Raw genomic sequence first — 22,596 nt, forward strand, 5'->3', positions numbered from 1 at the left:
GATCTATTTTTCAAGGGAGACCTGCAGCAGCAAGTAGGTTACACATGAAACATAAAACAACATAAAACAATAAAGGACATCATTCATCATATTTACAGGGCTACATGTACGTACCTATCGACATTTACAAGTACCAACAGTAGGCCTAGCAAAGAGCATTTCACCTATCCGAGCTTTAAAAACATGCAGTGGAACCAAATTGCTCAGTTTCAATTATTTTTGAAGACTGTTCCAAGCAAGAGGAGCTGCGCACATAAAAGCTTTTGTACCTAAGTCAGTACTTGCACTTGGCACATGTAACAAGACCACATCATGTGATCTCAGGCAATAGCTACCTGCAATTCGGTGTGATCAGAGATGACTGAGCCTTATTATTATAATACATTTAAAAAAAGCACTATGTACTAAAAGTAGCATTACCACAGTGTAGAAATTATGTGACTTATTCTATCCAGTAAATAGTGTGAATGGAAAAAAGTCAAATTCAATTTCACCGCCAAATACCAAGTTGGAAGAACTTTAGCTGATGACCGAAGATTTAGCCATTTTGGAATTATTCATAAAGAAATACATTAAATATAAATGGCTCCTTTTATGCCTGCTTTCTCTAAGATATAATTCACCAAACCTCCCATAGCTTTATCTTTGACTTATAGGCCTGTGAAACAAAGCTTGCTGCAAGTTGTGCATCCTTGCTCAAGTAATCACAGATGTATTATAAAGATCCGATTATACTCATAATTCCTGCAGCAGCTACAAGCCGGTGATTGATTCACTTCATCACACACTGAACATTGTCCATATTTGAAGAACTGCATGACTGATCATTGCACTCACTGGCTTCGAGCCAGCAATGATAGAACCAATTATACCTGCAGCCCAGCCAATGGCCCTCCTTAACCTGTGAAAATGATGATCTGGTGCTAATGAAGTGAGTGAAATAGAAATGCCACCTGCTGCTTCCTCATCACCACTTACCACTCATTAACTCTAGTTTTCAAGGGCACTGGATAAAAAGAGACAAACTAAGATGAATATTCTTGTAGCCAATTACAGAACAAAACTAATGGAAGGCTTCAATTAAACTAGAGTGGGGAATTTGTAAGTTTAGCATATGTGCCTTTATATTCACCCCACTACTCCCATTCGTTTTACAAAAAAAGAGTCTGAATGTGGAGAGAAAAGTTCATGTAAAAAAGCCTCCATCTAGTAGCACTGTGATATTACTGCAACAATGGCAATGCTAACATACATAATTTGCTGGAACTACACACAAAGCAGCTAAATGTGTAAAAGTGTACTCTTTATATCTGCATTAATATGGAGGCAGCATTTAACTGTTGTTGCAACTTGTTTATTTTAACTATAGATTATACTTATCATTTGCTTGGCGAATCGATAAATTGTTTAATTGGAGAAAAAAGCAAGAAAGGCACACTGTTCACAATGCTTGTTTAATCAAATTGTGAAAATAATGACATGGTAAAAGCATCAAAGCATCACATATAAAAACCAGTTGCCATGAAATGACTGATGAAAAGAATAGTTGCCAATTCAATTCCTTCAATCTACAAGCTATATGTATATCATCCAACAGAATTTCATAGCAATCAAATCAGATTTCCTAAAACATTTTCATCAAATACAGAAGTCAAATTCATGATGTTGCTGAGGAAAAGTCAAAGGATTGACAAAGTCAGCAGGATTCATCTTTTCGGGAACATAAATATCTAAACAAATGTTCACGACAACCCTCAAACCATCAGTCTTTATATTTTAATTTAAACTAAAGTGGTGACACTTTACAGACAAACAGATGGACCAAAAGCCATGTTGCTAATGAGGATAAATATGTTTGGAGGCTGGTATAAACTTTTGAGTGCTTCTCATGTCATACACTGTTAATAAAAGATTCTTGTAGTTGTTCTGCAAGCCATGAAGTGAAAATAACTTTTTTGTACTGAGCATAAAACCCTCACAGTGCACGTTTTTTCCTTCACGATTGAAGCCACAACACTCAGGCCGGCTGTTTTTTTTCTTTTTGTTGAGAAGAACGGGTTTATTTCAAAAACGTCTATAATCCATAGCTGTACAACAGATGCAATGAATACAAATAATCCATAATAGCCACATTTAAAACATGCAGACAGTAAAACATACAGAATGCAAAATCAATTTAAAATGCATTTCATCATGTGTAACAAACGGCAAACATGATATGCATACACAACACTGTGTGGAGACATTGTGAATAAATTATATACTGTGTACATTTCAGCAAAATGTACAAATTAAGCAAAATCACATAAGTGTTTTTCCTACATTCAATTTAGCTTCCTGCCTGCGCCGAGGCTAGCAAGTTTTGAAAGCACAGAAACAGGAAAAAAGTAACAACAAAAGAGGGCATTTCATGGTTCATCTCATTGAACACTGTATTTTATGCACAATACAGACCAAAATATAGTAAGCACACAATATATTGTCCTTATTTTTTCAGATATGCAATCAGCTTGAAGGTAAATTATTGATTGCTCTTTGCGGTTGATCTCGCAGTATTCTGGAGGATATTCACTACCAGCATTTTGATGAAGTACACATCTGGAGTGTCATGTTATAATGAGGCAAAGAAGCAAAAAAACGAGTTCCTCTGATGTCAGTCACTCCCGTCATTGCTTTCCTTTTATTTCAAATGCACCTTCTTGATCAAGAAGGTTTTGCTGGTATCTCGCAACTTCTTCAACTATACGCTTCCTTTTTCCCCTGGCTTGAAGAAAGGATGAAAAACAAGACAGAAAGAGGGAACATTTATTATTATCTGTAGTTTTTCACAGGAAATGTACGTAGAAAATATAGTTACATTTCAAGGGTGCTTTGATTGCAAGATTTCCCTGTGAGGTGAAAAACAGACGAGATGTATGGGGCTGCGAGTATATTAAAAATAAACGAGTGCTTCTGATTTTACCTGCAACCACTAAGATAACCACCTGAGGAAAGAGTTCATTATACCATCATCTTAATGATCCATCATGTTCAAAGCTCCGAAAGAGATTTCTGTTATCGGGCACTCGAGGACAACAGGGAGGAAATGTCAGCCCAGAGGCAAATTAAATCTGAAAGCTATTTGTTCATACAAAGAAAATCAGGGGATTTAAATGTCGTCTGATGGAAAGTAGGGATGAGATGGAGTTGTATCTCAGCGGCCGTTCAGACATCATCAGCGATAACGGCAGAGAAGCTTTCCCTAATGCTTGCAGACGGAGAGAATGACAGGCCATGGGGTGAGCAGCGTTTCTCATTCTGCCTAAAAGTGGAATATAAACTGATCTTTTGAGTTGCTGTTGATGATTAACTACCAAGTTGTTGGGCGCTGAAAATGGGTTTGGGTCATTTGTTATCCCTTCACTGCTAAAGTCCATTCACAAAAGGAAATGACAGTTCCTTTCATGTCAATAAGAATGATTCCCTTTTAAGAAGGGATTAAATACTGACCTTTCTCAGTTGTCAATGTCTGATATGTGGTTCTCAATCTGCAAATTAAACACAAAGACATCAGTGAGATTGACAGCTGCTGTTATAAACGCTCCTTCTTTCATTCTTAATGAATTTGGGTTTTTATACTCTTTAAAATTTGTTTAAAAAAAGAAATAGACATGGATGGGTTTTCATGACATACCAATGGCAACATATATCAGAATATACAAAAACTGCTTCTAAAGCTATTCAGTATTGTTATATATTGATCAGTTTTCAAATTGACCACAATAAATTACACAAAAAACATTAACCTGTTAACCTGTTAAGCCCCTTGGCCCCCTCCCGCATCATTTCAAAGTGACACAGACACATTGGATTAACCTTCAGCAGCGTTTTTATCGTTTTAATGCCATGGAACAAAACTTTTGATCAGAAAACATCAAAGGTAAGACGTATTTGCCGTTTTGGCTCCGTAAAGCTAAGTTGTGTGTTGTCTGGTTTCGCCTTCGCTGCCCTGAGTTATGGTCGTGGAGTGATGATACGTATATACCATTGTTTGTGCAGAACCAATGAAGTATAACATATTTCTACCGTGAGTTCTGTGCTACTGTAAGTGCGTTAGAATCTTTTTGCTTAGTGCTAATTCAGAGGCTTGGTATTACCCTTGTGTTTAGCTAAACATGGTTAATATTGTCTGATAGCTGAGTTTCTTCCCGTTAAGTGGGTATGACACATTCATAGTTTGTTAAATGTTAAGAAGCCCTCAGACGCTGTTTCTTGCAATATCTCTTTCGGAGCTCTTAACAGGTTAAGCCTCTCCATTAAGATATTTCATTGAAGGGCTACCTTTTTTTCTTAAAAAAAAGTCTCTGACAGAGGATTTCTCATTACGTTTCATAGTCTCTAGCTTCAGCACCCCCATACCAGGTAATCTCAAAATCTTATATAATAAATATTATAATCCAACATTAAAAGAACTGAAGTATGTTGCCTGTAGGACATAAACACAGAGTAGTTTTACCTCAGATGTATTTGTTCTTATCATCAGGAAAGGAGTCCCAAGATGCAATCTATATTATTATATTCTCTTTAACACAAATGTTAACATATTTATTTGGAGGCTTCAAATTAGCCCAATGGGTTTTCTGCCTCTTCCTGCACTGTAATTGTTTATCTTCGTGTTTTTTTAAATGTGCAAGTAAACTTAAAATCAATGCACAATCAACCCAATAGTGGCTAGCTGTTTCTGCTTTGTCCATTATTTATGCTAAGCTAAGTGTCTCCTGGTTGTAGCTTCTTATTCCAGTTACAGACATGAGTTGGATCAATAATTTCGTCTAACTCTCAGCCAAAAAGAGAATGAATGTGTTAAAAATGTTAAACTACTACTTAAACAATAAGACGTCAATCCTTCAAATCGAACAAGTTCAGTAGAGCAAGCACAGATCAGGTGACTTTTATTTTATAGAGAAACCCACACACAGAGATCCTGTCGAACACGCCTCCTATATATCACAGTATTTCCTTCAGACAGGAGGAACTCGCTCGCTCTTTACTGAGACTGTGAATGTCTACTTGACCTACTCACCATATCCCCAGTTCCTTCATCTTCAAAGTCGTCTTCACCGCCGTCCGTCATTTCCCCCGCCTCCACCTCGGCCTCCTCCGCACTTGAGTGGTCACCATGGAGACGCTCACAAACCTCCTCCTGGTTCCTCTGCATGTCTGGGGAAAGAGAGAGCGGCAGTTAACATCCGAGCGGTTCAGATTTATTAACATCTTATTTTTTACCAGTAGTATAGTCTTCAGCGTTAATATTTTCTGTATCACTCCGTCTTTCATCTCCACATGTATAAATTCATGCTTCTCACGCAGACACATCCTCCCCCTCTGTCAAATCTCACCGCCGTCAGAACGATGTTGCCTCTCAATCTTCTCCAGCCGGCCCAGCAGAGAGTCGATCTTGTTCTTGATCTGTGACAGCTCCTTCTTGATTGTTAGGAGCTGGTCTTTCTTCACTGTGTGCATACATGAATAGAGTTAAAAATCATAATTAATGTGAAGTTTGACAAGGAGGCCCATGGTTATAACACTTAGACAAGGTTATTGTGAGAAATGTTGCTGAGGTACAATTACTAAAGGGTGTATGAAGGCGTATGAAGACAGAGTTTATGATAAAAATGGACTGATAAGTAACAAATCTAACTGCACAATATTTTTGACTGAATAATTCAATATCAATTGTGTGATCTTATTGTAGGGTTGACTATTGGCGCTTTTACAAAATATTACCACAGTGAAATCTTTGTTAAATAATCACCAGTAATGTGGATTTGATGAAAAAATAAGTAAATGCAAATACCAGTAAAGCTAGAATGGTGTGGTAAATTGTAGAAAATCCCATCACTTTACTGTAATGTATCTTTTACCAGGAGAAGACAACACTCTTGCCATATTCTGATATCCAAAACTATGATCAAAATGATTTAATACCAACATATCACCCAGTCCTATGATATATTTGACTGAATCGCATGATGTGGACAATACGTGAAGGAGCAGTACGGCATTTTTTAACAATTAGAAAACATTAAGGTTTCATAAAATCTAGATATCAATTTAGCAGTGTTGGTCATCATTCTTGTCAGTGTCAATACACTCATCTCAATTTAAAAGGATTATTTGGACTTTTTTTTATTTTTTATAAATGTACTTTTTTTTTTTTTTTTTACATAATGGTGGAAAGCGTTGTAGGTAATTTGGATCCGATAGACCCAGGATAGCTGTTTCTAGTATTAGTCCTTGACTAGTTTGATATTGATGTCTAAATGCTCATGTTGTTAACCCTGACACTGAAGCGATTTAGTCATATTTTCACATCTAATCAATCACTTAGTTGAATACAATCTAATCACAACCAATACAAATGATGGCCAAACCTTCACAAATAAGACCCAAGTAGAAATAAACAAAAACGTTCTTTATAACAGAGCGGGGAAAAGTGAATTAGAGGAAAAAATAGGGAAAAAGAGAACATACGCTTAGGGACTGTGATGGAAGAGCCGACATTGAGTGCTCGGGAGGAGGAAGAGGAGGAGGAGGAGGGAGAACAGGCCCTGACTGGAAAAGAGGATTTGGCTCTGCGTTTGGACTGGACGACTAGCCGCGAACGTTTGATGGGGATCACTGCACGGGTCGGGGGCACGACACGACCGTGGTACTCAAAGAGTCTAAAGAAGACACATTAAACATAAAGTAAACATGCAGCAAACTTAGTAAGAAGAGAATTGTTAGAAAACAGTATTACAGTGCCGCAAAACCCTTTTCTAAAAAGCATAGAGAAGTATTTCTGAATATATTACTGGAATTGAACAGTAAAGTGGTGTTTTTCAAGCTGTCACTCCCAAGATTCCTACATGTTGTTATTTCAAGCAACAAGCAACGCTTAGAAAAGACTGAATAGACATTTTGCACAAGTTGTTTGAATGATAGAGCTACATATTGAACAACACGGGGCCATCCAATCAAAATCTTGTTCCCGGTTGCCTATGACACATCAAATTGCCCAAATAGCAATAATGACTCAAAGCTGAAGGATTGCACTCCCAGGGATATTTCAAAGTACAGGAAATAAATAACAAACCAATGAAAATGTCAGAAGCAAGAAGCATATGCTGCCTTGCCAGCGCAAATGACCAGCCGGGGGAATATCTGACATTCAGTCCTCGCATTATGTGGATAAAAGCATCATTAGTAAGCCCAACGGAGAGGAAATAAAACCTCCCCAATATGACATTCATTATGCCTATGATAATGTGGTTACTTTGCCTCAGATTGAAATGGGGCTATTTTGCCCAAAACTCATCTGTATCTAAGTAGCTGACTCGGGGAATGGGGAGGAAGAAGGGTGAAAACTGAAAGGCAAATATCAGGAGGAAAGTTACTTGAAAATACTATATTGAGAATTAAAAAGTAAATAGTGCTTTTGCATACCTGCTGTAGAAATCGTCTCTGTAGTAGTCATAGTCAAACTCGTAGCCGCTGTGAAGATAATACGGACTGTTTCATTCTTCTGTTATAATGTTTAATGCATACATTTAGCAAGAAAAATAACTAAATCCTAACACAAGACTGAATACACTACTGTCATAGCTGTAGTGTAACCATAAGACTACATCCAGTTGCCACTTAGCTTAGCTAAGCATAACAACTGAAATATTTCCCTACCAGCAGATTTAGTTTAGTTTATTCAGTTTTTGTAAAGATGTCATGAACATAGCCGTAAAGTAATTAGTGATCTGTAAAGATGCTACTGTAGGGCCGATTTTTTCCAGATAGCTGTTCCGCCCTGTTGCAAGGTCTTTGGGCTAAGCTAACTAGCTGCTAAATGTTGCTTCAGCTTCATATTTGCAGACATGAGAGCTGTACCATTTCATCTAAGTATGATAAGCTTATTTCCAATTGACAGCCACCTGTTTTGTGTTTTCTTTTTTTACGTCTGCCATTTCACTTCTTGTGCACAGTTCAAGAAGGAGTGAATGTGTGATAACAACAATCATTGATATCACAGTTAGGAAATTGGCTGTTCCTCCAGAACTACCCAAGATGACAGCAGAATATGAGAACGGTTGGAAAACTAGGTCACAAAAGCAATAACCTGACACAGACCTGTAGAGGGACGAGAGAGGCCTCTTGGAGGCCATCTTAGGCCTGTACGGTTTGGGCTCTCCTGCCATGTTGATATCTGTAAGCAAAGTGAAAAATCGACGAAGGAATCACAGTTACACATTTTGTAATAACGATCAGCAGAAAAGTATACCATGGAATAACCAGCTATGGTCAATACAATCTACAACCCTTACAACAATCAGGATAACTCTCCATTTCGAAGTTGCATTACTTTTTAACTAAGAAATAAATCTGCACAGAGAACTTTCAGGATCTCAACTTTCCGAGACAAGAGACATGGTTAATTAGCGGATTGACTTTTGATAAGAGAAAGAGTTAAGGGGTAAGATGCACCGCTGATTCCCTTTAAAATTCTCTCTCAGACGCGGACACATCAGACTATTTTCTTACTGGCCTCTGAATTTCGTGTATTGGATAAACTCGCCATATCTCTACCCGTCTTAGAGAGAAGGCTACATCTTTGCAGTTAACAACGCAAGCAGAGGCATAATTTGATTTTAACTGCATATAACATGTTCATTGCAACTACTGTAACATAATAAAAAGCATATTATACAAATGGCAGTTCTCCAACCGCTTGAACGACTCCCTAATGAGAAAATTATACAGCACAAAGTGGAAGAGGATTATAATACAACAAGGTCAATATCAAATCAAAGCACCAAACAATCTTGATAAAAAAGGGTTGAAAAGGTTATAGGCGTTTTAATGCCTTAGAAATGATGTACAGTTGCCATTGGTTGTGATAAGAAAACATCTTATAGTCCATAGGCATGAACACAATGGCATTCATTGGATGAAGCACATAAACATTGTAGAGTCTGAACTGCCTTGACATTTATGCTTCAAGTATCTGTTTTTTTTTTCAATATGTACTTTGTTAATAGAGTTTTAATGTAGTTCAGTATGGTCCCTTGAAGGTAGGGTAGGTAATCTTGGAGAAACCAGCTCGAGTGCGCTAGAATTTGAAAGTACACAACCGAAAAAAATCAGACTTCCTTACAGAGCCCCCCCTCCAACACACACGAACGCGCACATGACCAATGAGGGCACGAGATAAGTTTGTGCACAGATGGAAGGCTGACAGGCAGGTAGGCCATCCAGTTATTTTAGCCGGGCCGGCTCAGATGATTGGTCGTGCTTTTTACAGCGCCACGGCTTCCACAGAGGACATTTTTTTATGTATTTATCATCAAAGCATTTAATATATTCATTGCTATCGGGATGTTAAGAGCATTCCATGGAATATAACAAAAAGTGTTTCTGAAGTGAATTACATACCCCACCTTTAAAGGGGACCTATCATGCAAAATGCACTTTTGTACGTCTTTTATACATGAATATGTGTCACGGTGTGTCAGGGAACTCACCAAGTGTCAGAAAACACAACCCTCTCTCTTTTCCTCCATACCCAAATCTCTAAAAACAGGGGCTGCAACGGAGCTGATTATTATTGGAATTTTTCTGACGTCAGAAAAGGGGTGCTCCGCCTATATGGGCAACTCTCCACCTATCAGGGGAATGAGAGACCGCTCGAAAGCGCTGGAGACGCTGTAGTACATATGCCAGGCCTGTAAGCAGCGCTGTAGTCTGCCACAAAAGCAGAATCAGCCCTTGCAAAAACAGGGCTGGAAAAGAGCAAATAGAGCGAAATGAGGCATGGCTAAAATGCATGATCTGTTTGGTATTTTGAAAAAAAAAAAAATCACAGACAAGTTGTATATAGGTATGGCCCTTAGTGCTGTAGCGACGCGGTCGACAACGTCGACGCATCGACGACAACGTCGACGTCGCATCGACGACAACGTCGACGACAACGTCGACGTCGCATCGACGACAACGTCGACGTCGCATCGACGACAACGTCGACGTCGCATCGACGACGTCGCATCGACGACAACGTCGACGTCGCGTCGACGTCGCATCGTCGACAACGTCGACGACGCATCGACGGCATCGACGACGTCGACGTCGCATCGACGACGTCGACGTCGCATCGACGACGTCGACGTCGCATCGACGACAACGTCGACGTCGCATCGACGACAACGTCGACGTCGCATCGACGACGTCGACGTCGCATCGACGACGTCGACGTCGCATCGACAACGTCGCATCGACGACGTCGACGTCGCATCGACGACGTCGACGTCGCATCGACGACGTCGACGTCGCATCGACGACAACGTCGACGTCGCATCGACGACGTCGACGTCGCATCGACGACAACGTCGACGTCGCATCGACGACGCATCGACGACAACGTCGACGTCGCATCGACGTCGCATCGACGACAACGTCGACGTCGCATCGACGACAACGTCGACGCATCGGCAACGTGGACGCATCGACGACAACGTCGACGACGCATCGACTTCAAAATATCGTCGACGACATATTTCCGCGTCGACACGTCGCTACACACACGTGGGTCACCCACAGCAACAAGCAGTTCTAGCTGTGGTGGCTACCATTAGCAGCTAGCATTTGCTCTCCGATTTTTACATTAAAATGGAATTATGGATTATAAATGCAATCATTTTTTTATACATAGACGTTAAAAACCTATGGATTAACCGATTCAGCCGCGTTTTTTCTCATTTTAATGCCATTGAACACGTCTTTTGATCAGATTGACAGCTACGGTGGTGAGACGATCTCCCTAGAAGCTCTGTAAAGGTACGTGTTGTGATTACTGTATTTGCTTCCCCTGTCGCGAGTCCGGATCACTTAGTGATGATACTATATACCTACATAATCTGTGGAACCTCAGCTTTAATCGGATATCTTGTATGTGCAGCTACGATAAGTAATAAGGGTAGTTTTATCTTGAGTTCTGTGCCAATGTCCGTTAGCATTTTTCGCTCAGGGGTCATTTAGATGCTTCTTATGAGACTTGTGTTTTGTTTTGGTAAACATGGTTTGTTTCGTCAGTTAGCTGAGATTATTTCCGTTAATCTGGTATAACACATTAATAGGTTCTTAAATATTAAGATCCCCTGAGACACAGTATCGTGAAATATTTTTTTTTTACATTACGTTTTTTTTACATTACGTTTTTTATGAATTGAACAACAGAAAAATAATCGTTAGATTAGTCGACTAATCGATCAAATAATCGCCCGATTAATCGTTTTCAAAATAATCGTTTCCCCCCAGCACTAATGGCCCTACAATATATGTTTCAAATATAGCATGATAGGTCCACTTTAAGTTGAACAAATGCAAAGACACTATTACACAGAGCTTTTGAAAGAGTTGATTACGTCTGATGTGATGTCCATAATTAATAAAGGCCAATCATTTATTTGGATATCATAGAAAAAACTCCTTACTGTACATCACTTTACATTTCTTTCAGTACAAAAATAATCCATTGTAATGAAACAAGAAACCCACCATAATTTCCTTTTTTATGTCAGAACTTTTTATAATTTGTTCTCAAATGTATAATTAATCAATAAAGTTTGATTTACTCAGATGTTGATCAGGGTATACATGTCTGATATAACTGTAGTAAAAAAGTTTGATTATGGCAACTTTTTAGACAACTCGATACATTTTCCAAACTGCAGATTTACATGTATAAAACGGAAAGTTGTATACATTATCGCCTAATAACAAGTCTATAGATTAGGTTTAATGAAACTATTTGTTAACAGAGGTGTGTGCTCCCTGAGCTCCTGTCTGGCTCTGTGTGATGAGACTATCCAGGCAAATGTAGGTAGAATGCATTGATTAATTTAGTGATTTAACTTCAGTCCACTGTAGCTTACACACAGACATAGATAAAGACCATCAGAGAGGCTGTACACCTTTTTAAAAAAGTTTTCAGGGGCCTTGAGAGAACTGGGACATTGATTGTGCAAAAAGACAATAAAATATCCTTAAAATGTATTAGCAGACTACTATGACTCATCCACTCTCTTGTTGGATTGACAGCCCCTTATAGCTGCCAAGAGCTCTACTGCGCTAAAGCAGGCTGGTATCACTTTGTTTAGTCTGTCAGCTTGATGTCCCTGCGTCTGCTCAATCAGCCTCGAGTGCTGCTCAAGGTCATACACAAAAAAACACAAACAAATATCAAACATTGCCTCCCCACGTACGAACAGAGGCTCCCACCGACAAGAGTCTGACGGATGAGTCAGCCGGGACAGGTTAAAAAAAGTTGCTCAGATAAAACATCAGCTCTGGATCTACTGCCTCTGGGATCATGCACCAACACACGTCATGACAGGAGCTGAAGTCAAACAACGGGGGGAGAAGATTACAATATCCCGGGCTGGATGAATTCAATAATGGAAAATACATCAAGACAAGAGTATATACTGTAAGACCTCTATTTCTCACACACACACACACACACACACACACACACACACACACACACACACACACACACACACACACACACACACACACACACACACACACACACACACACACACACACACACACACACACACACACACACACACACACACACACACACACACACACACACACACACACACACACACACACACACACACACACACACACACACACACACACACACACACACACACACTCTTTCTTTCTCTTTATTCCCTCCTCACTCTCACTAATGGACTAATGGATCCGGGATGTATCGGTGGCTCTCAGGGACACGGGGACGGCTGTATCGTTGTCATTAGGGCTTCATGAAGACGTGAGGAGTGGTTCTCATTGTAAAGTCTGCTCTCTGGTCCCCTGCTGGGGTCATTATGAGAGAGCGAAGCACTGACACGCACTCTTAAACGAACACCATACCCCCTCCACACGCCTGCAGTCAGCGTCTGATTAATAATAGTCATTTTATTAATCATATACAAAAGATAGAACAAGTGTGTGTGCGTGCGTGTGTGGCTTGTTTGGTGTATCCATAAAAAGGTTGAGGCTTGAGAGGGAAGAGATAGAGACTGTGTTGCTAAGCAATAGCCAGTTAGTATTTGATTGATACTGTAAACTGTATGCAGAATCACATTGAGGGGGAATATGAAAAGTTAGTTTGATGCTTTATGCTGTCGCCATTATGAGTGTGCTCACTGCAGTAGAATAACAAATAAAAGGTCAGAGACAGAAACTGAAGCCCTCTGGTCATCCTCTCAACTCATGAGAGGCTTTTCTGTAAAAAGTACTGCTTTTTGATGATGTTGTGAAGGTGGCTTAAAGGTGGGGTAGGTAAGTTTCAGAAACCGGCTCGAGTGCACTAAAATTTGAAAGTACACAGCAGAAAAGAATCCGCCCCTTCCTTCAGACTTCCTTACAGAGCACCTCCTCCAACACACACGAACGCGCACATGACGTCAGCAGACTGGTGAAAGTGGCCGCCTGTTGCTGGCGAGTCATTGAAGTACTGCTGCAATGCACGCCCAATGACGGCACGCCCAATGATGGCACGAGATACATTTGTGTGTGCACGAGATGGAAGGCTGACAGACAGGACGGCAATCCAATTGGATTGCCGCCCTGTCTGATTGGTCGTGCTTTTTACAGTATCATGGCTTCCACAGATGACATTTTTTTATGGATTTTTTGTCAAAGCACTTATATATTCATTGCTATCGGGATGTTAAGAGCATTCCATGGAATATAACAAAAAGTGTATCTCGAGCCGGTTTCTGAAACTTACCTACCCCACCTTTAAATAAAACATTGTTATTGGGGCTGATACTCAGAGTGTGTTTGCTATACTGTATGTGAATAAGGCGGAATATAATAATGCAGTATTAAAATAATCAGTGCTAAGGATTTTTATTGTTCTACACATATTGTGTGGTATAATTAAAAAAGAACAAATTCAAGTATAATCATTGAGGCATGATTTTTAAGGGACCCCTGTGGTTAATGTCAAGTGCATTTGTTGTTACAGATCTGTTAGGAAAATATCACTCGCCACCGGCTTGATTTTCAATAATCAGGATACATGTATTTATTATCCTTGCAAGAATGGAAGTAGTCCTCACATACAGAGCATTTGGGACAACAGTGTCCTTCGCATGCTTATTACATTTCATTTAGCTGCTTATAAACAAGAGAGGGTGTTACACAGTCACAAGATGGAGGAATACCAGTTCAAAGCAGTATACAATGTTTAGTTTGGATTAGCTACACGTCAGAAATGATCATGCTTGTCATGTCTATCTCCATAGAGGCTGAATCATCATGTTAATCGTTGTCACAAAGCTATCATGTGCCTGAAACGGTCCTGCTGACGCTCCTCTATGTAAACATACATCCTGTTACGGGGCCTTTGTTATCATGTGCTACTCTGATATGGGAAGAGTACATTCAGTATTTTCCCAACAAGATCCAATGCACAGTTCTGTGTTAAAGTGCATTTGTATGGGTCACTGGGGGAAACATGGCTGCTGCCGAGTCTTGTTTAAGCAGCTGTGGGCAGAGGGGAATCAGTGCGTCACACTGATTTAATAAAAAATATGACAAATAATAAAAACACAACAACAAGCTCTTCTCTGCCTCTAACTCTGCTATAGACAGACTTAATCCACAGATGCAAATGCATTACTGTAAATGTCTTCTGATGAAAACGCAGTACGAAATAATTGGTAGACATGGTATCAACTTATACATGTTAAACTCATGTTTAAGATTTCCAGACAAATGTAGGTCCAGTGTTTAATTTCCTTTCTTCCACTCTGGTTGATAACTTTGGTACCTTAGGGATTATTATCTGTTAGTTCAACCTCTTTTGCATCACACCAAGATATCTGATCAATGGTTAATGTTAAAAAATTGATAATTTCAGTGTTAAGGATGATACCTATTGTAATTTTAAATTAAAACAGGAGGATTACAAAGTACTTCCAACTAACAGAAAATATGATGAAAAGCATTTTAAAACATAATTACATCAAAGACAATGAAAACATTATAAATAAATGATAACTAATTGGTGCAAAGTAGCTCCTTTGACACTAAATAAAGCCCTAAAATTTGATTCACAATACAGATTGTGATTTCTATTTTACGTTATAATAGCAGAAAAATATGATGTAAAAATACAGTATTTACATGCACTGTGAAATCTTCTTTTAACTAATTCAGAGGTTGCATCTTGCCATTCTAGTTTGTAAATCACAATCTGAGGTGAAAGAGGTGTTTTCACTCCGCTGCCCCTCATCTGTGGAAAAGATGAAAGCATGACTTCATGGGCCAGACCTCATTTTAATTAAACCTCTTCTACGGCAAAGAAGTGTCTGAGTTCAGTAACAGTTTTATTAATCCACAGCGGATCCCTCAAGAATACAATCATCAGCAGCACCTCAGGGCTCCTCTGACTCAGTTTGGGTTCATTCATATTAATGAAGCTCCGCTAAATTACCTGCGAGTGTCTATTTTAGTTAGATATAGACCCTTCAGCTCAGCGTGCCCTTGAGCTCTCTGGAGGTGCGGACGAGTCATTATCGCCCCAACAGCGTAGACACACACACTGACGAAAAGTGATGAGTCCACTGGGCTTATAGTTTGAAAAGAAAACGGTATAGACTTTGTGCTGCTTTCATTTAGACAAGCGCTGCACTGAATTATAGGTTATGAGCAATTTTCCTCTTGACTGGCATTATTCTGATGAGCAACAAAACATTTGAAGAGACTTTACAAAGCAACTTTTAACTGTGAGGATAGTGATAGCTGGGATGTTTTGAAGCGGTGATGTATGAAGTTCTTATTCATAGTCAGCGTGTATCCTCCTACAATATGTGGCGTTCGGCAAGCCCCCATTTTGGAGAAACAGATTCATAGCCCTGGGGCAGCAGCAATACGTACTTTGGCCACCTTAAAAACTAAGGCTGTTATATCAATATATGCTATCTTTACCAGACTTGCTTTAATCGGTTAATTTGTTACAGCAAAGTCACACAATAACACAAGATAAATAACTAGGCAGAAGTAGACCAGCAACTTCTGTGTTTAGAGAGGTACAATTACCGTTTTCATCAGACTATGACATATACATGACATAATGACATCACTATGTAATCAGGTCACAGAAGTAAACACACAAGTATAGTGGAGGCGTTTCAGGCAGGTGGGGAGTGTGTGGGAGAGAAACTCCCTCTGGAGGGATGTTAGCCTTTGGAGACCATTTACATGCACACAAACCTATATAAAAAGACTGCAGAAAAATAAAACCCCAAAAAAGCACAACAGGGCCCCTTTGAAAGGAGCATGGATAAATACAATGGCTTCAGTTTCCATTGACCATCTGACTGCAAGGTAAAGTGGTGGAAGTATTCTTAATATAAAGTACACTTCAACTGATATTGATTTATTAGGTATCTAGGATAATTTGTTGTTGCCCTCATCCACTATCCATTTAAACTAACGCTCTCTGGAAAATAACGGCAGAGGGGGTCATGGTTACATGGTTACACAACCTGAGTAAACTAATGAGAGCATTTCCTCCCTTCGCTAATGCCTAAACACATTTTTTGGCAGGCAGAGCATCACTCCTGGCTCAGAGCAAACTCCATCTCTGCTGTAACATTTATCCTGAGAGCAGGTGAGCAGTATTTGATTAAGAGATTATGCAGGAACCTGTGTGAATACAAATGTGCGACTCGGAGACATCCTGCGTGACAGGGGTCGCAGATTCAATCTACGCTGTGTTCTCGCGCCCTGTAAATCTGACAGGAAGGACTTGACTAATCTCTGATCGCAGCTCAAGGGCACAGGCAGCTTTGGCTTTTTATTACACCTGCGAGTGTGTTTCTTCAAGCAGGGCAGGATGAGTGACAGGGTGGGGAAACGCGCACTGTGAGTGGGTATAAACACACGTATAAGCATTAGTGTATGGGGGCATAATGACCTTTTACTCACATGATCTAATGTTTTTCTAACTAGTCAGAACGTAACTGCTGTGTGTCAGTATTTTATTTTGATTGGACTCCTTTGTTTACTTCTGTAACGATCACTATGTAACACTCACACTTCTATTGGCTAGCGCTCCAACATATTGTATGTGAAAGGCTAAGAGGTGGGACATCTCTTAAGTGGTTGACCAATCACAACCGAGCTGACCAGCTAACCAATCAGAGCAGACTGGGCTCTGGTTTCAGACAGAGGGTGAAAAGAGGTGCTGCAGCACAGGCAGTATGAGAAAAATAAAGAGCTTTTTGAACATTAAAGCATGCAGACATGACCTCCATGCTGCTACTCTCGTTCAAACGGTATCCACCAAACAATATGATTTATCTCGACCTCCCCAAAATAACCAAAATCTGACACGGTGTGAGATGTATTTTTTAGCTGTTCTGTCGTCATTTCCTGCGATCTTCTTCATAAAGTCAGTCAGAATGAATGAATGGGCGTTTCTTTGACTATTTATAGGCGAATATGGGCGTTACGTGAAGCCCGCAAAAGCTGCACCGCATTTCAAGTCGATTGTGATTTATAAAGGGAAACCGGCGTAGGAAGTGCTGTACGCACTTTCCTCGCCGGTACGCAATGTTTGGTGAATCGGAAAATGTCGGAACATTTCTGTACCTATTTTTTGGATTTCTACTACGGAAGCAACCTTCCCACGGGAACCATACGCACGGCGTTATAAATGAGGCCCCAGATGTACAGTGATTCCAAACTAATTCCAATCAGGACGAGGACCTCGAGGCTTTTACAGGTGTTGTTATGGTTGGAAGGAGACACATGGATTAATTGCTGTCCTTCCTAAATGAATTTCTTGTACTTTGCTCTTTCGCCCTCTTAAGGAAAATGGTTACTTGGCAGTGGAAAGATTTGGCAGCATGCCCTTGAGCTCAGTGGATCTAATAACATTATTTCCTTCAGACGCTTCTGAGGTCCATTGAAGAGAGAGTGATGTGGGGTTGCTAGATTTCCAAGAATACTGTACTAAATAGGAATACATATCTAAGTCGGACCAGCAGTACAGGAGGTAAAGTGTTTTTGCAGCTGTGGTACATTTCACCAGCATTTTGTGTTGGCTTTTACAATAACTCATAATGAGCTTTATGCTGTAGCCTGAGGTAAACATAATTTAGTCTCTCGTCGTTCCTGAGCTGTTAATGCACTTTTCCTCCTTTTTCATTTTGGCTTTATTTTCTTATGATGTAACAGTGTGGCTCTTAAGAAACATATTTGAAAAATATTCTAAACCCCGGAGCTGGTCCATCACTTCCCCCTCCCCACACGCTCATGAATCTGTGCGAGCAGCTGGAAAATACCCCGACAGCTGCTAGAAGCTTCCTGTTCATCCGCTCTGAAAACTTGGCCTCCCACCGCAGGAGTTGACTGTTGAAATATTGAGCGGCATACGTGATTAGGCTTCAGCTAAGCTGCTTAATACAATGATTGATGTGATTAATCTTTTAGATTGACCAAGAAAAAATGTATACGCAACATTTGGAGATTTTGATTGATCATTTTAGTCTGCAATGGCATGCACCCCGCAAAAGAGATTTGAGATCTTGTGATTATTGGAACAAAAACTAATGTTCCCAAAATGTTTTTTTAGATGCTCATCTTATCTTGGCTTTTTATTTTATTGGGAAAAAGAATATTAAAATGTTGCGTACCAGTGTTTTGTTGAACTGGTCCATTTTGATAACAAGCCACCAAAATGTTGTCACTGACTATTTTAAACTTGATTTTTTTCAGGAAATATCAGATATTCAAAGATTTTTGCTCCACGTTGAAGTTATGATTCAGATCTTTGTATTGTGTGATTATTAAAGTTGATTGTGGAACGACAAAACAACCTTGAGCACATGGGACATTTTAATGAATGCTTTCACTGTTTCCTCATTTTTATTACCGAATTATTCATTATTGATCAGGGAAATATACATATTATATATTAAAAAAAAAAAAAAATGTTAAAAGGGCGGTGGTAGCGAAGTTGATAGGGGCTTGGCTTGGCAACTGGAAGGTCACCAGTTCAAGTCCCGGCAAGATCAAGTGCTACCGAGGTGTCCCTGAGCAAGGCACCGTTCCCCACACCGTTCCCCACACCGTTCCCCACACCGTTCCCCACACCGTTCCCCGGGCGCTGTTCAAAATGGCAGCCCACTGCTCCTAACACTAGAATGGGTCAAATGCAGAGAAACAATTTCCCCACGAGGGATGAATAAAAGTCTATCTAAATACTTTTTCATGTATATGGGTGTAAATTATACACAAAACTATGTCCGAATTCAGACTGTTAAGCAACTTAAATGTTTAGGCGTCTGAATAAATGCTAAACATGCTTTTCCAACCACTACCTTTATGTGATTATTGTTTGGTGGTTCAACGAGATAAGCAGTAGGTGCTAGGTGCCAAACATTCTTCAGTTGGAAAAAAATATTCAATGCAGAAAAAGAGGGTGCAACAACATGACGTTATTAAAATAACTAGTTGGATCTCAAGCAAGTAGGTTTCAGGTGCAGTCTCACAAACTTCCCACTTCACTGTTACATCCCCGCCTGACATCTTTTTCTAATCCTTTCCATCAAACCAGCCACTTTGCGTCTGAAACTAAACCTACTTGCCTTGAACGGTAAAAGACAACAATGTGGAAAACTGAATGGAGGAAAATGTTTAATTTTCTGCGATATTGCAAAAGGATTAAAACAGGTGAATGGAAACACACCTTTTAATGGCTTACAGGGACCCACATAAGATAACACATGATTGACCTTATTAGTAACACCTGCGTTTTATTTTATTTTGTGACGGAGGAAACACGTCTGTGTGCAGACATAATGTCTGCTGTGAAAAAGCCTATTCAGAAGAAAAAGAGTATTAGTAGCAGTACTTAATTTACATATTTTAATAACCATTAACGAGGACTAAAAGGACTGTATGCATAATTCATTCTGACCATGAATCAGTAAACATATACGAGATTCATTAAAATTATATAATATTCATTTACCCACAGATATGCTTACAGTGCAGAAAACATCTCTATCAGCCTCTTATGTGCACAGGTGCACGCCATACCTGGAGCTGTTATGTGAAACAAACACTGAACACAGCTGCAGTAGCTCAAAGGCACTTCTGCACTGAACATCACACCAACACCACTATCCTTATTTAGAATGCAATCACTAAACAGAAACAAATCAATTAAAAACGACTTATGCAGTAATCTCCTGATCAAGTCACTGAACATAATTGGTTTCACACAATTCATGTGAAAAGCAGAAAAAAAATAACATGATAAAAGGATTATGGTCTAAATTGCTAAATGATTTCCACATTAGCCTTTCATGTGAATCATTATCAAGTAATTAGTATGCTTTAATGCCATGCATGATGAAAGCTAATCCAGTTCTTTTACGATGCATTTTAAGATAAAAGGATTCATTTTCCTTCCTGGGAATGTTACATTTACATGCAAATGCTGACACATGCAGAGCAACAGAAAGAGGCACAATGCAGTGAATACAGATTTCAATAAAGAGAACCACTCCAATGCAAAGTAGACTGCACAAAGTAGCCTACATGCACTTTAACAATGAATATTGACAAGCAGGTTCATCAAGAAATCCTCACTCTTTGGCACTGGTGGAATAGGGACCACATTATTTATAAAGTAACTAATTCCACAATTTAAAAACGTAATACTAATATTAGCAGCAGATTGTAGTTAGTAGGCTATCGAAAGTGAGAAAATGACTTGGTTCAAAATGTCAATGGTGCCATATCATTTCAACAACAAAATAATCTTAAATAATGCATATTTCTTTAATGTATCATGTTTCTCGTAGCTATGCGTCTGTTAAATGTAGAGGAGATAAAATAACAATATCCATGTACTGGAGTAGAAGTGTAAAGGAGCCTTGAATAAATAGGAAATAATCAAGTAAAGTATCTCAAATGTGTACTTCACCACTACTCTTAGGGCTTAAATAAATTAGACATTGATAGTCAAACAATTTCAATGGAAAGTTAGTGATACTGGTCACAAGAAACACCTGAATTAATAAAATCACACCGCGGAAATGTCCAAACTATCATCATTAACTTCAACGACACTTCACTAACTCCTTCTTCATGAGCCTCATACTCACATCTCTGGTTGCGACGCCTGCCTTTGTACATGGTCATGTCAAAGTGAGAAACAAGAGCGATGACTCTGCTGTCGTCTATCCGACTTTGGCTTCCTTTTCTCTGCCTAAAAACAGCCGGACTGCCGGTGAGCTCCTCCAGCTGCAGACCCACAGCAGAGCCGCTGCAGACCGTACCATCTGTCAAACTATCCCGGGGGGAACCGGTGCCTCAAAATACTCCTCTCTGCTTCAAATGCAGGAGTTCAACTAATAATCCCGATTTAGTTTCTGTGCCCCAAAGATTAGGCAGTGGGGAAATTATAAGAAGTTTAATAATGATGGTTTTGGAGATGATACTTGGAGGTTATGTGATTTAAAAAAAGTCTAACTCTCCCAAAAATTGCCAGATGTATGTTACCGTAAGAAATAAATTGAAGTGAAGCACCGAGTAAAACTTTGCCATTGCTTGTTTGAACAATTAATTGTTATGTCTGCATCTAACGATAATAGTTTTGGATTAATCCATTGGTCATATAATATTGCAGTTTCTCAAAGTAAAAGTGGATGTATGAAATTGTTCCCAGTCCATTGGCTATACAACCGAGAAAAGCAGGAAATCACCATAGTTGAAAAGCTGAAAACAGTATTTTTGCAATACAAATGTGGAATAGTTTGCAATTTTTCTCTCAATTTACTTTTATTCAATTTAGCTAAAAGGCACTCTCTTTGGAGTCACGAGGGATAATTGGTTTGTATGGGTAATTTGACCCAATGTTAATATGAAGATGTTAGTGCAACAACAAGGATGTAAACATCAAATTAGCTTTTATTGGCTCCTCTGGTTGCATATATGTACATGTCCACTTGCGTATACGTACATTTTTAGTAATTGCACATATGTCAATGCATACTTAGTTATGAATAATACATACATGCATGATCACATGCACAGTCTGTATATTGTTTTAATCCTGAATCTGTTTAATCCATATGTTTTGTCAGTTGTATTACAAGTGACAGAGAAGTGTATACATTACATTTATTTTTCCCATTCATAATATTTACAAGTAGTTTCCATGTTGAAATATGTCACTGTATGAGTGTGAGGCTGTGGATCAGTGGGTAGTGTGCTGGATATCAGGGGGATAGCAAGTTCGAGTCCCACTGCATGTCCCTGGGCAAGACACCCCAAATTGCTCCTGTGGGGATTGTCCACTGTACTGAATGTATGTACTGTAAGCCCCTTTGGATAAAAGCGTCTAACAAATGACATGTAATGTAATGTAATGTATGTTTATATGGAAAACTAAATATAAAAATATAAAACAACTAAAATGTCCTTACTGAAAATACAATTCAAGTGAGAAATGCTCAGAAGCGAAAAAGTAAGAAAGATGTC

General features: G+C 39.4%; 1 protein-coding gene across 3 annotated transcripts; it reads right to left on the reverse strand.

Moving 5' to 3' along the window:
* Positions 1-1,435: 1,435 nt before the first annotated feature.
* On the reverse strand, positions 1,436-21,352 carry LOC117462726 (RNA-binding Raly-like protein). Of its 3 annotated transcripts, none has more exons than XM_071206257.1 (8): positions 21,219-21,352; positions 8,143-8,218; positions 7,468-7,515; positions 6,514-6,704; positions 5,379-5,492; positions 5,063-5,199; positions 3,490-3,527; positions 1,436-2,760 (listed from the first exon to the last, which is right to left on the reverse strand). In XM_071206257.1, exons 1-7 carry the CDS (start codon positions 21,253-21,255, stop codon positions 3,495-3,497), a joined length of 636 nt encoding a protein of 211 aa, XP_071062358.1. In that variant the 5' UTR covers positions 21,256-21,352; the 3' UTR covers positions 1,436-2,760; positions 3,490-3,494. The 3 variants fall into 3 exon arrangements, with proteins under 3 accessions (XP_071062358.1, XP_033960913.1, XP_071062359.1); XM_034105022.1 differs by having other exon boundaries at positions 1,436-2,764; XM_071206258.1 differs by lacking the exon at positions 3,490-3,527 and having other exon boundaries at positions 1,436-2,764.
* Positions 21,353-22,596: the final 1,244 nt, after the last annotated feature.

This window comes from Pseudochaenichthys georgianus, chromosome 17, assembly GCF_902827115.2.
Source record: "Pseudochaenichthys georgianus chromosome 17, fPseGeo1.2, whole genome shotgun sequence".
Lineage (NCBI taxonomy): Eukaryota > Metazoa > Chordata > Actinopteri > Perciformes > Channichthyidae > Pseudochaenichthys > Pseudochaenichthys georgianus.